A 15,184-nucleotide genomic window follows, 5' to 3' on the forward strand; every position below is an offset into this window, starting at 1 on the left:
TGATTTGCAGAGAACATTTAAAAGCACCGAAAGACAATTCAAGGGTCTTTTTATTGTCATGCATTAATGCATTAAAAATGTAACATGCAAGATTAACTTTTGACTGCACTGTCAGAAAGCAATTCAGATTCAACTCCGCTGTAGAAGATGTCTTAATAAAGTACACAAAAGTACTGGAAAAGCTCATTGAGAAGATTGAAGCAGTTCCCAAGCCCAACTACAAAATCATATTTGCATGACGTTTACAGTATTTTTTTTTGCGCTCGAGTTAATTCTGACCTCCACATAATTTACCTGGGAACTATAGTGCATGGATTGAAATACACCAAGACTCCTCACTGAAACCACCTGATTATGACAACATTTACATCCAACCTGTTTCTTGTCAGCCTCGTTGATTATCCATTGTTTGCCACTTTGGATGATTAAATCGTAAAGCACAAGTAGACCAGAAAAGTTTAAGTAGATGTCTGGATATTAACACAACTAAGAGACAAATCTAAAATCCAAAGTATGCTTAATAATTCACCCTGAAGATAGATTTCAGTGAAAGACTATGTTTGGCCCTCAGTATTTTATCAAACCTTGCAGGTGATGCTTTTCATTCCTTAATGCTGTGCTTCAGATTCAGCAATGTTATTTGTTCAGGCGATGGTATCAGCTTTATTCTCGACTCCTTTAAACCCATTTCTTGGAAGTGCAATATTTATTACTTCATATGTACGGCCAGTGAAGTTCTGGGAAAGAGATTACAAGTAAGTGCATTTTTCAAAATAAAATTTCGCTAACAAAAGTAGGGTGTCTTTATAAAATGAAGGCAGCTTCCGTTTTAATATTTAATAAAGTTCAATTCCTTGAATGTAGTACCTTGTGCTGTTTGAAGGCCTTTAAGCTTATAGGTTTTCGATTTTAAAAAGCGTTTTTTAGAAAACGACACCTTCCCTCTGTCGCTCCTACCTCTATTTCACTTGTCTGAGGTACTTCACGTTCCTATCTTTGCCCATCCCCCTTACCTGCTCTTCTCTCTTTATTACCTGAGGCCCTCCTTCCTCCCGCCTCTCCACCTAATTTCTTCCCTCCCCTTGATCTCTTTCCCTCTGGCCTACTCTCCCCTTGGTTTTCTTTCTCCTGCTTGGATCTCCTTCTACCACTGCAGAATGTACTAACTTCATTTCCCGATCCATACCTGGATTTAATTTAGGAGCCAATTTCCTAAGTGTTGCTCAAATTATGGCCAGCATAAATTGGTCTGAGTGACCTACAGAAACCTTGTCACTAAAGCTATTACATTTGTTATTTTACTTTCAGTCAAGTATAAGTGCTCCTATTTCCACTTAAGGGTATTTGATATTTTGCCCAGGGATGCTTTTACTGAGGAATCAAATGATTCTGATTTTGGCCATGAAATTTCTGTATTCAGCAACTATAATAGGAAGAGAAGTTCCTTTGAGTTGGTTGGAACACAAAAATCTGCAGGCGCTGTGATTGTAGAAAAAAACACACCAAAATGTTGCAGGAATTCAGCTGGTCTTTTCAGCATCTATAGGAGACAAAGATATATTGCCAACGTTTTGAGCCTGAGCCCTTCTTCAAGGAATAAGCAGAACTCAACTCCTTTGAGTTGACATGCCTCAGCACAAGTAATGCTTTTCCTTAATTTTTCTCTGAAGCAGTTCCTAAATAAGTCCAGAACCTTCCCACCCTCATCCGGGACACCATGCGCCCTCTCCACCTCTGAAGAATCCCGATTCTCTGGCCACCGCTGCCTTATCTTCACTATGAACGTGCAATCCCTTTACACATCCACCCCCCCATCTGGAAGGACTCGGGGTCCTGCTTCTATCTGGAGCACAGAGCCCTTTCAGCCAACACTCTCCTCCACTTGGCGAAATTTGTCCTCACACTCAACAAGTTCTCCTTTGACTCCTCCCATTTCCTCCAGATTCAGGGGGTATCCATGGGCCCCCAGCTACACTTGCCTTTTTGTTAGGTGTGTTGGACCAGCTCTGTTCCAATTGCACTGAGGTCCAATCCCTTACCACCACTACAACTGTTGTGGAACTATCTCCTGTACCCCTGCAGAACTTGGCAATTTGATTAAATTCACCTCAACTCACCCTGTCACTGTCACCTTTCTACCCTTCCTGGACTTCTCTGTCTTCATTATTCCTCTGTCAGGGAATAATACAAACCTCCACTGACTCAATTGACTACCTAGATCATTCCTCTTCCCACTCTGTCATTCCTTTCTCCCAATCCCTTTGGCTTTGCCGCATCTGTTCCTGGATGAGCCCTTCCACTCCAGGACATCAGAAATGTCCTCTTTCTTCCCTTCACTGTCATTGATGAAGCCACATCTGTATCTCCTCCATTTCAAGAAATGGAGGGGCCCTTACCTCACCCCCCTCCAGGTAAACCAAGGACAGAGTCCCTTGGGTCCTCACTTACATCCCACTAGCCTCTGTATCCAACACATGATCCTCCGACACTTCTACCACCTGTGTGATCCCACTATCAGCCATATCTTCCCCTGTTCACTTTTCTCAGTCTATTGAGTCCACTCTTCCCTCCACAACCAACCACCTTTCCACCCCCTGAGGCTGTAGCTGCAGAAAGCGCAAAACTTCTCCCTATATCTCCCCACCAACCCCCACCCCCATCCTGCGCCATGAACCGACCTTCCAGGTGAGGCATGACATGCACATCATCCAACCTAATCTGGTGCACCTGGTGTGGCCTCCTTGACATCAATGAGACCAAACACAGATCGGATGACTCGTTCAAACTCCTATACTCTGTGTGTGGAATTCAACTTCAGCTTTCCATAGCCAACCATTTTCACTCCCCCCACCATTCCTACATTGACATTTCTGTCCTCTGCCTCATCCATTATCAAGGCAAGGCCAAATGTAAGGATGAGGAAAAGCACACTATATGCCTCCTGGACAGCTTTAACCTAATTGCATGAAGACTGTTAGGTAACCACCCCCCCACCCAAATCTTTTCCATCTGTTCTTTACCTACTCCTGGACTAACTTTCTTTCCTTTCTGTAACTTTTCTTTCCCCACCATCTCCTTCTTAATGGTTTCTCCCTCGAGCTATCTCTCGACCTCCCACACCTTTTGTCCTAAACCCTACCAACTTCTTTCCCCCTTTATATAGACAAATTCACACTTGTTACCTTTGTCTTGATGAAACGTTGACTGACCATTTCCATCCATGGGTAACGTCTGACCTGTTGAGTTTCTCCAGCAGTTCAGTATTTGTGGAAAATAGCAGCATCCACAGTTTTACTGTTTACCTATAAACGTCCTGGATTGGGAGATGAATGCAAACCAAGGACAGATTTTTGTCAGGCCTGACTTATCATTCTTGTGACTCATCACTTGTATGGCCTACAAATAGATGATTCATCAATTCGATTTGGATTTGAAACTTGGTGTCAGGAAGCTATGTTTGTCTATTTTACTTCTCCATTTCCAGATTTCTGCTGATGCCACTGTATTGGGAATTGTTGGAAAAAAACCTGACTCCCGTGATTTATATTATCTCCCCTTGCCTCTCCGAGAGCCCCCTAGTCTTATTTTGGTGTTTATGTAGCTAATCGGAATTTTATTTTGTGCGCCACAAGTTGGTGGATTAAAGCTTCAATTTGTTTTGCAGTACAAAACGGGTGGATCATTCAAATACCAGGTTGGCATCCCAGCTCGACAGAAACCCAGGTAGGATGCAAAAGAATATTTTTAATGAAGTGATGATGACTATATATAATGCAATTCAAATTACATCTTCACTATAGTCAAATATGATGGTACTTTACATCGGAACAGACTAAACTATTGTACAAATATCGACAACAGTAATATTGCAGTAATTTGTTTACTTCATGGTTATTCTTTCTTTGGCTTGGCTTCGCGGACGAAGATTTATGGAGGGGGTAAAAAGTCCACGTCAGCTGCAGGCTCGTTTGTGGCTGACAAGTCCGATGCGGGACAGGCAGACACGGTTGCAGCGGCTGCAGGGGAAAATTGGTGGGTTGGGGTTGGGTGTTGGGTTTTTCCTCCTTTGCCTTTTGTCAGTGAGGTGGGCTCTGCGGTGGGATAATTGTAAATAATGCTAATTCCCTTGATCCATCAGATTCATTGAGCAGGTAAAACCTTTAATTTGTCTGTTTTGACATTGTCATTCAAAATCACATTTTATCCTTTGAGATAACTTGTCCCTTGCATCTTTCATATGATGTACAATTTCAAAGTTCAGAGTCTGGATGCTAACATTGAACTTGAAGAGGCTACTTTGCCATTCGTTTCAATCACAGTGGGACTACATTTCGAGATCTAATTCAAGTTTATTATCATCGGACTCTACATGTGCTTCTCTAGGCCATGATGCACACACATACACACTACAGAATACTCACATATGTACTTAAAGATATAATTTAAAAATATACATATATGTAACATTTTTGGATGACTTACTGTTCAGTACTGTCCGTCTAGTACTGAACTAATGCCTCCTAATGTCTGTTAATGTCTGCCTTGAAAACTTAAATTTTTCTCAAAAAATTGGGTAATTTTGTGTGAACAGTTGCAGTTTCGTGTTGGCCTTTGGCGAAAAAAAATATACTTCCCTATTTTCTTGGGTCTTAAGATTGCGTTCCCTTGTTTCCTTAGAATATTAGAGCTTCTTTTATCTCTATGAAGTGCCTTCAGTCACTGATCAGGTCACTCCCCTCAATCTTCTACCTCAATGGAATTCAAACCAAGGTTAGGCAACCTGCACACATTATCTAACCCTTTGAGTTGTAGGAGTATTCTGACAAAGTTATCCTTTAGGCTTGTTTTACCCCCATTGTCAACATCATCTACCTCTTTGTCAAAAGGAAATGCTTAGATGGTTGTGATTTTTTTTCCACAACTAGTGGGTGAAATGTTCAGAATAGATCCTTATTTCAATTCAGCTGGATCAAATGTTCATCATGCCATGTTTTTTGATGTTGTCATTGACCTTGCTGATTTAGAACATATAAATCTTGTTTTCGGCTGTGGTGGCACAGATCCAAATCTGCTCTTTTAAAACTATATTTTCTTATAATTTCTAAACATTTTCAAAGTGACCATGTGTCCGATACATTGCGGGTGGATACAAAATAAAGAACTAATTGTCCTCCAAACCTGTATTGTTGTGGGTGATAAAGCATTGAAAACCACTGGACTGAGAGCAAAGGGAACCTCTTATTTACTGTGGTGTTCGAGAAAACTGATCATTTCAACTCATACATTTGAGTCTTGAATATCGCCGGTCATGGAACAAAGTGTGGTATGAGCTGCCAGATGAAGTGATGAATGCGGGCTCAGTTTTGACATTTGAGTAAAATTTGGATAGCGAGGTCTGGGTGCAGGCAGAATAATAGTTTGGTACAGACTAAATGGGCTAAAGGGCCTGTTTCTGATCTGTAGCGCAAGACATTTCTGCACGGCAGTGTTGAGTGATAGGTTGTGTGTTCTAACCAGTAAAAACATTATGGGTATGTCTAGATTAAAAAAAAAATTGTATTTTAATTTTCAGTTCTAGTCCATCAAATGCTAACTTTTTCAAACACAAATATGGCATTAATAAAATGTACTTTCATCAATGTGCCTGGGAGCTGCAGATGGTCAGGATGATTTTATTTCAAATTCATTCAAAGCTAATTCAATCGAAAGCCAAACTTCTGGGAAAGCTGTTGGAGTCTTAAGTACAATGCAGGCAATTCCAATCTCATTTCAGGTAGTGAATTGTAGCTAACCACAGGTTAGAAAGATTATTGGTGCAGGAAATACCAGTATTGGATCCAACAGTACTCGTATGAGGTTGAAATTCAGATCCCTTCCAGAAGTGGCACAGAGCAAATTCTTTGACTTCATACCACATCACAATTCATAAAGTGAATTCCTTGTTTTGTGCGTGTCAATTTGATCATAGCTCACAACTTTTTGCATATCTCTTCCATTCAGTTCCCTCCACTCCAGTTTCCAACCTTTTTAAAATAGTCTGAATCTGTTTTCTCTAGTAACTTCAAAGATAGCATTTGCAGAAATCTTTGTGCTCCAAGGGAAACTTTGCTTTTATTACTGTTTCCCTCTGTACTTGCCTTGCATTTTGTCACTGTCATTTTGATGAAATATTATCTTTATTGGCTTGAGTTCACATGAAATTTTTCAGATATTCTACTTTGTAATCTTATTCTCATGAACTGACACAATCCTTGTCCTCAATGTCTGGTCACCTAACTACAGGAAAGATATTAATAAATTTGAAAGAGGGCAGAGAAGATGTTGCCAGGACTTGAGGAACTGAGTTACAGGGAAAGGTTGAACAGGTCAGGATTTTATTCTTTGGAGTGTAAAAGAATGAGTGGAGTTTTGATAGAGGTATCTAAAATTATGATAGGTATGGATGGAGTAAATGCAAGCGGGCTTTTTCCACTGAGGTTAGGTGAGACACGAACGAGAAGACATGGGTTAAGGATGAAAGGTGAGATGTTTAGGTTCTCGCAAAGAGTGGGGAGAGTGTGGAGTTCAGAATCAGGTTTATTGTCATGGACATGCGTCAGGAAATTTGTTGTTTTGAGGCAGCAGATTTGTGCAGAACAAGGTATAAAATTACTATTCTGTTCATACAAGATTTTTTTAAAAACTCGTGCAAAAAAGTCTGTTCAGAAAGCTGATGGTGGAGGGGAAGAAGCAGTTTTTTATAATGTTGACTGTGTTTCTTCAGCTCCTGTGCCTCTATACTGATAGTAGCAGTGAGAAGATGACATCACCTGAGTGGTGAGGGTGCTTGATGAGAGAAGCTGCTTTCTTGAGGCACCTCCTCTTAAAGATGTCCTTAATGGAGTGAAGACTGATGCCCATGATGGCACTGGCCAAATTTGCAACCCTCTGTAGCCTATTCCTGTCCTATGCAATGGTGCCTCCACACCTGGCAGGGATGCAACCAGTCAGAATGCTCTCCATGGAACACCTGTAGAAATTTGCAAGAGATTTTGGTGACATTCTAAATCTCTTCAAACTCCTAACGAAATACAGCCATGAGCAAGCCCTCGTGATTGCATCGACGAGATGGCCCCAGGATAGGTCTTCAGAGACGCTCACACCTAGGAATTTGAAGATTCTATTCTCTCCCCTGCTGACCCCTCGGTGAGGACTAGTATGTGTTCTCCTGTCTTCCCCTTCCTGAAGTCCACCATCAATTCCTTAGTTTTGCTAGTGGAAATGGTGAATGTGGGCTCCCTATAACATTTAAGAAAAATTTGAATAGGTACTTGACAGGGGGGGTTTGGAGGCCGATAGTCCTAGCGCAGGTCAATGGGAATAGACAAAATAATAGTTCAGCTCAGCCTAGATGGGCCAAAAGGCCTGTTCTCTTGTGTTCTATGTTTCTATAATTCTTTTTATGCACCATTCTCTCCCAGTACTTGCCCCGTTGTTATTAATTAAGTGGCTATATTTCTGTGAAGTAGTAAATTACACTTGGAACTGTATTCGTCATTATATGTCAGTGGGTCCACTCATTAGTTAACATTTTTTTAAAATAAAAGTATCCTGAAATTTCTGGTCTTAATTGCTCTTTCTTCTAGAATTCCCATATGCTTCCCGGTGCCAGTCTGAGTTCCAGGAGCACTTGTAGGATCTGCATTTCTTCACCTAATATCCTTTATTTGCTGTATCCCCAATCTCAACCATGCTGCTACAGAAAAATGGAGGAGGCTCCAGCTCGTTTAGCACAATGGGCAGTCACATGGAGTTTATAATTTAGAAATAAAAATTAAGAATAAGGAAAATAAATTTCTTAAATTTAGCTAGGGTGCAGAGTTTGAAAATGTATGTATTGTAATAAGCATTGAGGCAGGTGAGCATGAGGATTCTGCAAGAGAGCAGGAAAGTTACTTACAGATGAGAGGGAGCAGCATTCTTTTTAAGACGGTAGTTCAGTAACAGCCAGACCCTTCAGGCCCATGAGCCCTTGCTACCCAAATACACCAATTAACTCACGAACCCCATATATTTTTGGAGGGTGTGTAGCGTCTGTTACGGCAGTGCTATGGTACAAGACGTCCACTCAGTGCGAGGGAGAACCAGTAACTGACTATTATTTGAATTCCTCATGCTGCGCGTAGGGGAACACCCACTTCCAGCGGTGCGCAACCCGGAAGCGGGGAGTTCCCCTGGGAAACACGTGGCGTCTCCTCGGGAGTGAAGGGGGACTCGCGCCATGTTGAGTCGACTGACTGGGGTACAATTCGGTCCGTCTAACCACGTGGTTTTTCAGCCTGCTACAGGTGGGAGGAAACCGGATCCTCTGGAGGAAACTCACAGGGAGAACGTACAAACTCTTTATGGATAGCAGGGGATTTAAACCTTGGTTGCTGGCACTGTAATAGCATGGAGCTAATCACTCTGCTGACCGTACCGCCCATGTTAAAGCAAGCAATCCATTTGTGCTTCGTAATTTACTCAGTAGTTGAACTAAGATCTTTTGTGAGTTCACTACATATTTCAAGAGCACGCATTGAATTCACACTGTACCACATAAGCTTACTCACTTGTGAAATAATTGTATTTTCACTTTTACAAAGATTCATGCTATAATTAAAGTGGTGGATAAGTAAATGTCATCTGTTACTTTCTAGATACTTTAATTTCCACAATAAATTTCAGTTGCTTCCAATCTCCACATCATGCTGACCTATTTATCTTCTCTGCACTTCATTGTAGGAGCAAGGCTGTTATTATGAATATTGTCGATTTGAATATTTATCATCTGTCTTATGTATTTATTGTCTCTTGATTTAAATCAATTAGTTTACTAATATAATTTTTATTTAATGCACATGTTCAGTTGCAAGTAAGAATTTCAGTGCATATGTACGTGGTACAATGCGTATGACAATAAACTCATTATCAAGGCTGTGTATGAGGAAAATGGTTGAGAAGTACAACTACAAGTACACGATCCTTTATCCGGAACCCTTGGGGGACAGTGTGTTCCGAATATCGGATTTTTCTGGATTTCGAAAAGCCCACTCGAATTGTGCTGCCGTATCCCCCTTCCAGTTGCCCAGCCATTTCCCCCAACCGCCGGTCCCTTGACCACCTGGCAGTCTTCCCCAACTGCCGGTTCCTCGGCCGCCTCCCCCAACTACCAGTCCCTCGGCCGCCTCCCCCAACTGCTAGTCCCCACTTGCTGGATTTTGGAGCTTTCCAGATTTTAGATGTCCAGATAAAGGATTGTGTACCTGTACTGAATGATGAAATGGTGAGCAAACTTTTTTTTACATTTTGTCATATTATTTAAGAGCTGGAAGCTATCATTTACATGCTTCTTTGACACACTTATTCATAATATCTGGTGTTGTTCCAATGTGAGATCACCATGCAATCCTAATAAAGGGGAAGATTGCGTGTCTGGGCAATGACAGAACTGCAGCTTTTTTGAAGAACTTTCAGAAATGTAAGTGTAGCTGAGTTTCCTTTAACAGTGTCCATCACATTTTGTAGGCTCAGATGACAACAACCTGAATTCCATATTTTATGAGCATTTGACGAGATCTCTGCAGCACAGCCTCTGTGGAGACCTGATGTTGGGACGCTGGGGCAACTTCAATACTGGGGATTGCTTCATTCTTGCCTCTGACTACCTCAATGCACTGGTTCACCTCATTGAAATAGGAAACGGCCTGGTCACCTACCAACTGCGAGGATTGGAGTTTAGAGGTGAGAGACCAACTATCTGTTTTTAAATTCCTCCGATTCTAACCTTTTTTGTTTGATGGTTAAAAAACCGTGGCCTTAAAATTCTTACATAGCTCTTTTTTGGAAAATTAATGATTTCCAGAATGCCAACTGACCTTGCAAATGGGCTCAGGCAGGTATGAATTACATAGGTGATTTCTGCATCAGGGTAGTATTTCAAAAAGTGACGTAATTCCCCATGCAGCACTTCACCTTTCCCTGAAAATTAGGTTTTGTGTTTAGAGGAATGTCTTTCATGGTGCTCTCATTTGTTCTTTCTCAGATCAGGTTCCATTTGGTGCTGGAACAAAACTGGGTCTTCCTTCAGCAGCTTAGTATCCTATATCACTTCCACCCACCCCCCACCACGCTAATATTTCAATCAAATGTATGTGCCTACTCTTCCCCTCTGATCAAGGTCATAATTCCTGACCAACAATATGGAGTGATCCCAGAGAAAATCCTGACTTGACCTCGGCCAACTGGCCTGGGCTGCTAGTGACACACCGAGGAGTCACGTGATGGAGTAGTGGCCGGTAGGAGAATACCAGCCCTCTCCAGAAAAGAAGAAATAAAGTGGAAAAAATGCAAAGCTCAAGAAACAAAAACACAACAAATAAAAGATAAAGGTGTGGAGAAAAGAAAGAAAATGGCACCTAAGAAGGAAAAACCAAAAACAAAGGGAAAAAAAGAAGGAAAGATGCCAGAAGAGAAAGGAGAAGGTCCTACCTGCATGAAGAGGCAGGGACTCGCCGTGGACAGAGGAGCCTGCTCCCCGAGGTTAGTGGAGACCCCGCAGGGTTGTGACCTCCCGACCGTGGGACTGCAAAAATAGCTCATTAAGCCAAACAGAAATGCGCAACTGCGCATGCGCGAGGAATCGCATGTGCGCAATGCGCAGACCAAGGAGAAAGAAAACACCGACAGGAGGGGGGCCAGCTGTGGGGTGAACTTACACAGCGTGACTAGCTGAGAGATGCCCAACAGCAGGGCTCTCAGCTGGAAGAAGAGGAAAGCAACCGGAAAGGGAGTGATAAGAAAGAAAAACAGCAACAGGAAGCCCAACAGATAACTAGCCCAGAAGAAGAGGATCAACAACAAGCGCTATGCAAAAAAACACCCAACAAACTGAGGCAAGCAGCTCAACGAGAAAGTCAGAAGAGGCACAGATACAAGGAAGAGAAGTAGAAGACATAAACCCAAGAGCAGACACAGAAAAAGAAGACCAAGCTCTGCACAGAGGAATAGAAGGTAAAATAGATGGACAGTATATAGATAAAAAAAATTTCAAGAACAAATGAAAGCATTAAAAGAATGGTTAGAATTTAGTGAAATGAAAAGTACAGAAGAAAAATGGTCATGACAGAAATAGGGAAAAGATTTAAAAATGTGGAAGAACAAGAAATGGCTGTAGAAATGGAAGTGAATGACTTAAGAAGAAAATTGGAAGACAATGGAAAAAAAGTTAGTCACAAGAGTTGTTAGCTCAGAAGATTGATATAATGGAAAACTATAGTAGGCGAAACAATATAAAGATAGTGGGCCTAAAGGAAGATGAAGAAAGCAAAAATATGAAACAATTTATAAAAGAATGGATCCCAAAAGTCTTGGGAATGCCAGAAATACAGGAAGGTATGGAAATAGAAAGGGCACACAGAACACTAGCCCCAAAACTACATTCACAACAAAAACCAAGATCCGTTTTAGTAGAATTTATGAGATACACGACAAGAGAAAATATATTGGACAGGGCAAGGAATAAAACTAGAGAAGATAAAAAACCACTGGAATACAAGGGTCAAAAAATATTTTTTTACCCAGACATAAGTTTTAAACTCCTAAAGAAGAGGAAGGAGTTTAACACAGCAAAATCGATCGTATGGAAAAAAGGCTATAAATTTATGTTAAGATATCCAGCTGTGCTTAAAATAGTTATCCTGGGGGAGCAAAACAGACTGTTCTCAGATCCGGAGAAAGCACGAGAATTTGCAGAACGCCTGCAGGACAGAAAGAGAGATGAAGAGATGTAACAAGAACAAAGAACGACGACAAACTACATATAAAGATGTAAAAATAATGTATAAGTAAAAACTAAAGAAGGGAAAGAAAAGGGAAAGAAGGGAGGGGGGAAAAGCGAGGAGAAAAAAAGAGAAGAAAAGAGGGTGAGCTTTGTTTAAATGTGGAGATTAAAGTTTTCTGGAGGGTGTTGGGTGGGAGAGAATAACAGTCACTGCGAAATCAGTTGACGCTTGCAAGTGGGTTCACAATAATATGCGAGGGGAGTTGTGGTTGCCCGGCAAGGTATAAGGGACAACTCAGGGGTGGGGGGGGGAAACACTTGGGGTTAAGGGAATTTTAGATGTGGGACCTGTTGAAGTATTTTATGTTTTAGAAGTGTTGTCATACATTGAGTTGAAAAGGGGAAAGGTGGTGGTGAGGAAGCGGAAATGAGGTGTAAACAGAGCATGAGATGGCCATGTTGAACTATATGACTATAAATATTAATGGAATACATAACCAAATCAAAAGGAAGATGCTATTAAATTTACTGAAAAAAGAAAAAAAAAGATTTTGCATTCGTGCAGGAAACACATCTAACTGAAGTGGAACATAATAAATTAAGGAGAGACTGGGTGGGGCACGTAACGGCAGCATCATATAATTCAAAAGCCAGAGGAGTAGCTATATTAATCAATAAAAATGTACCAATCAAAATAGAGAAGGAAATAATAGATCCACCAGCGAGGTATGTAATGATAAAGTGTCAGATATATTCAGAATTTTGGAATTTGCTCAACGTATATGCACCTAATGAAGAGGATCAAAAATTTAAGCAAGATTTTTTTTTGAAGATTGTAGATACGTGGGGGAATATATTGATAGGAGGGGATTTTAACCTTAATTTGGACCCAAAGGTGGATAAAACTGGACAAAAGACTAGCAAAAAGAACAAAGTAACCAAATTTATGGTTAAATCAATGCAGGAAATGCAACTTTTGGATATATGGAGGAGGAAACACTCAAAGGAGAAGGAATACTCATATTATTCGAGTAGACATAAAAGATACTCAAGGATTGACCTGTTTCTGTTGTCAGCCCATATCCAAGGGAGAGTTAGGAAAATGGAATATAAAGCTAGATTGTTATCTGATCACTCAATTCTGTTATTAGCAATAGAACCGGAGGACATCCCACCAAGAACATATAGATGGAGATTAAACTCCATGCTACTTAAAAGACAGGGATTTAGGGAATTTATTGAACGCCAAATTAAAATATACTTTGAAATAAATACGGAATCAGTGAAAGACAAATTTATATTATGGGATGCAATGAAAGCCTTCATTAGAGGGCAGATAAAAAGTTATGTAACTAAGATGAAGAAGGACTACAATCGGGAAATAGAACAGTTGGAAAGGGAAATAGTAAGTACAGAAAATGAACTAGCCACAAGGGAAGATACAACAAAAAGAAGAGAATTGGCGGACAAAAAAATAAAATATGAAACACTACAAACATATAAGGTGGAGAAGAACATAATAAAAATAAAGCAGAAGTATTACGAGCTAGGAGACAAAGTACTAGTCTGGCAACTTAAAACAGAACAAGCTAAGAGAACTGTATTGGCATCAAGGAAAAAGGGCAAACAAATTTCATATAACCCAACAGGGATCAATGAAAACTTTAAGGAATTCTATGAACAATTATACCAAACTGAGAATGAAGGGAAAGAAGACAAAATAGATGAGTTTTTAGCTAAAATTGAACTACCAAAATTGCAAGAAGAGGAACAAAACAAATTGATAAAACCATTTGAAATAGAGGACATACATGATATATTAAAAAAGCTACTGAACAATAAAATGCCTGGAGAGGATGGACTCCCAATAGAATTCTATAAAACATTTAAAGAGTTATAATTCCTTCTCTCCTGGAAGTAATGAACCAGATAGAAGAAACACAAAACTTGCCAGATTCATGTAAAGCAGCAGTAATTGCAGTAATACCAAAGACAGGTAAAGATCCACTAACACCAGCATCATATAGATCAATATCTCTACTTAATTCAGATTATAAGATAATAGAAAAACTATAAGCAAACAGATTGGCCAACTGTGTACCAAAAATAGTAAAATAAGATCAAACTGGATTTATTAAGAAAATACGAACAACGGACAATGTCTGTAAGTTCATTAACTTAATCCATGCAGCACAAGGAAATAAGATACCAACATGGCTGTTGCTTAAGACGCAGGGAAAGCCTTTGACAGGGTAGAATGGAATTATTTATTCAAAGTATTACAGAGGTTCAACCTACCAGAAAAATATATTAATTGGATTAAAGCATTATATAAGGGACCAATGGCGAAGGTGACAGTAAATGAATATGTATCGAACCAATTTAAATTAAGTAGGTCAACTAGGCAGGGATGTCCACTATCTCCCTCACCGTTCGCTTTAGCAATAGAACCATTGGCAGAAATGATAAGAACAGAAAATAAAATAAAAGGGATAAAAATAAAGGAGAAAGAATATAAAATCAGTTTATTTGCAGATGACATCTTAGAATACTTAACAGAACCAGAAATATCAATAAAAGAACTATATAAGAAATTGAAGAAATATGGAGAAATATCGGGGTACAAGATCAACGCAAATAAAAGTGAAGCGATGCCAATGAATAATGCTGATTACACAGAGTTTAAAAAAGAATCACCATTTAAATGGCAAACACAAGCAATCTGATACCTAGGTATTAGATTAGATAATAATTTAGGCCACCCGTACAAATTAAATTATCAGCCATTAATGAAGAAATTACAGGATGACTCAGAACATTGGAAAGAATTGCCACTAACATTGATAGGGAGGGTAAATTACATTAAAATGAATGTCTTCCCAAAGATACAATACCTATTTCAATCGTTACCAATTCCCTTAACATAAATTCTTCAATGAACTGAAGAGAATAATAAGGAAATTCTTATGGAAAGGGGGGAAACCGAGGATAGCGCTAGATAAATTAACAGAATGGTACAAACTAGGTGGTTTGCAGCTACCAAACTTTAAAAATTATAGAGCAGCACAATTAAGGTATCTATCAGATTTTTAACAAACAAGGGAAAAACCAGATTGGACCAAGATAAAGCTAGATAAAATAAAGGAGAAGGTACTAGAACATATACTTTATAAGTGGAATGAAAAACTGGTGCAAGATAGAAGTTCACCAGTACTGCACCATTTACTCAACATATGGAAGAAGATTCACATAGAAAGGAAAAAACAAATTACCAACTACCAAAATTATTATTGACGCAAAAATCAACGAATCCCTTTCACAATAGATAAACTTTCCTTTAGAGAATGGGAGAGAAAAGGAATTAAAAGAATAGAAAATTGTTTT

General features: G+C 39.7%; 1 protein-coding gene across 6 annotated transcripts in view; it reads left to right on the forward strand.

Moving 5' to 3' along the window:
* Positions 1-15,184, forward strand: part of pcnx1 (pecanex 1) — a 250,671-nt gene that overhangs the window by 202,004 nt on the left and 33,483 nt on the right. For all 6 annotated transcript variants that reach the window (XM_069918117.1, XM_069918119.1, XM_069918120.1 and 3 more), the window contains 3 exons: positions 626-755; positions 3,665-3,723; positions 9,547-9,762. In XM_069918117.1, coding sequence (XP_069774218.1) covers positions 626-755; positions 3,665-3,723; positions 9,547-9,762 — 405 coding nt within the window. The remainder of the gene's footprint in view (positions 1-625; positions 756-3,664; positions 3,724-9,546; positions 9,763-15,184) is intronic.

The sequence above is a fragment of the Narcine bancroftii genome, chromosome 2, assembly GCF_036971445.1.
Source record: "Narcine bancroftii isolate sNarBan1 chromosome 2, sNarBan1.hap1, whole genome shotgun sequence".
NCBI classification, from domain to species: Eukaryota; Metazoa; Chordata; class Chondrichthyes; order Torpediniformes; family Narcinidae; genus Narcine; species Narcine bancroftii.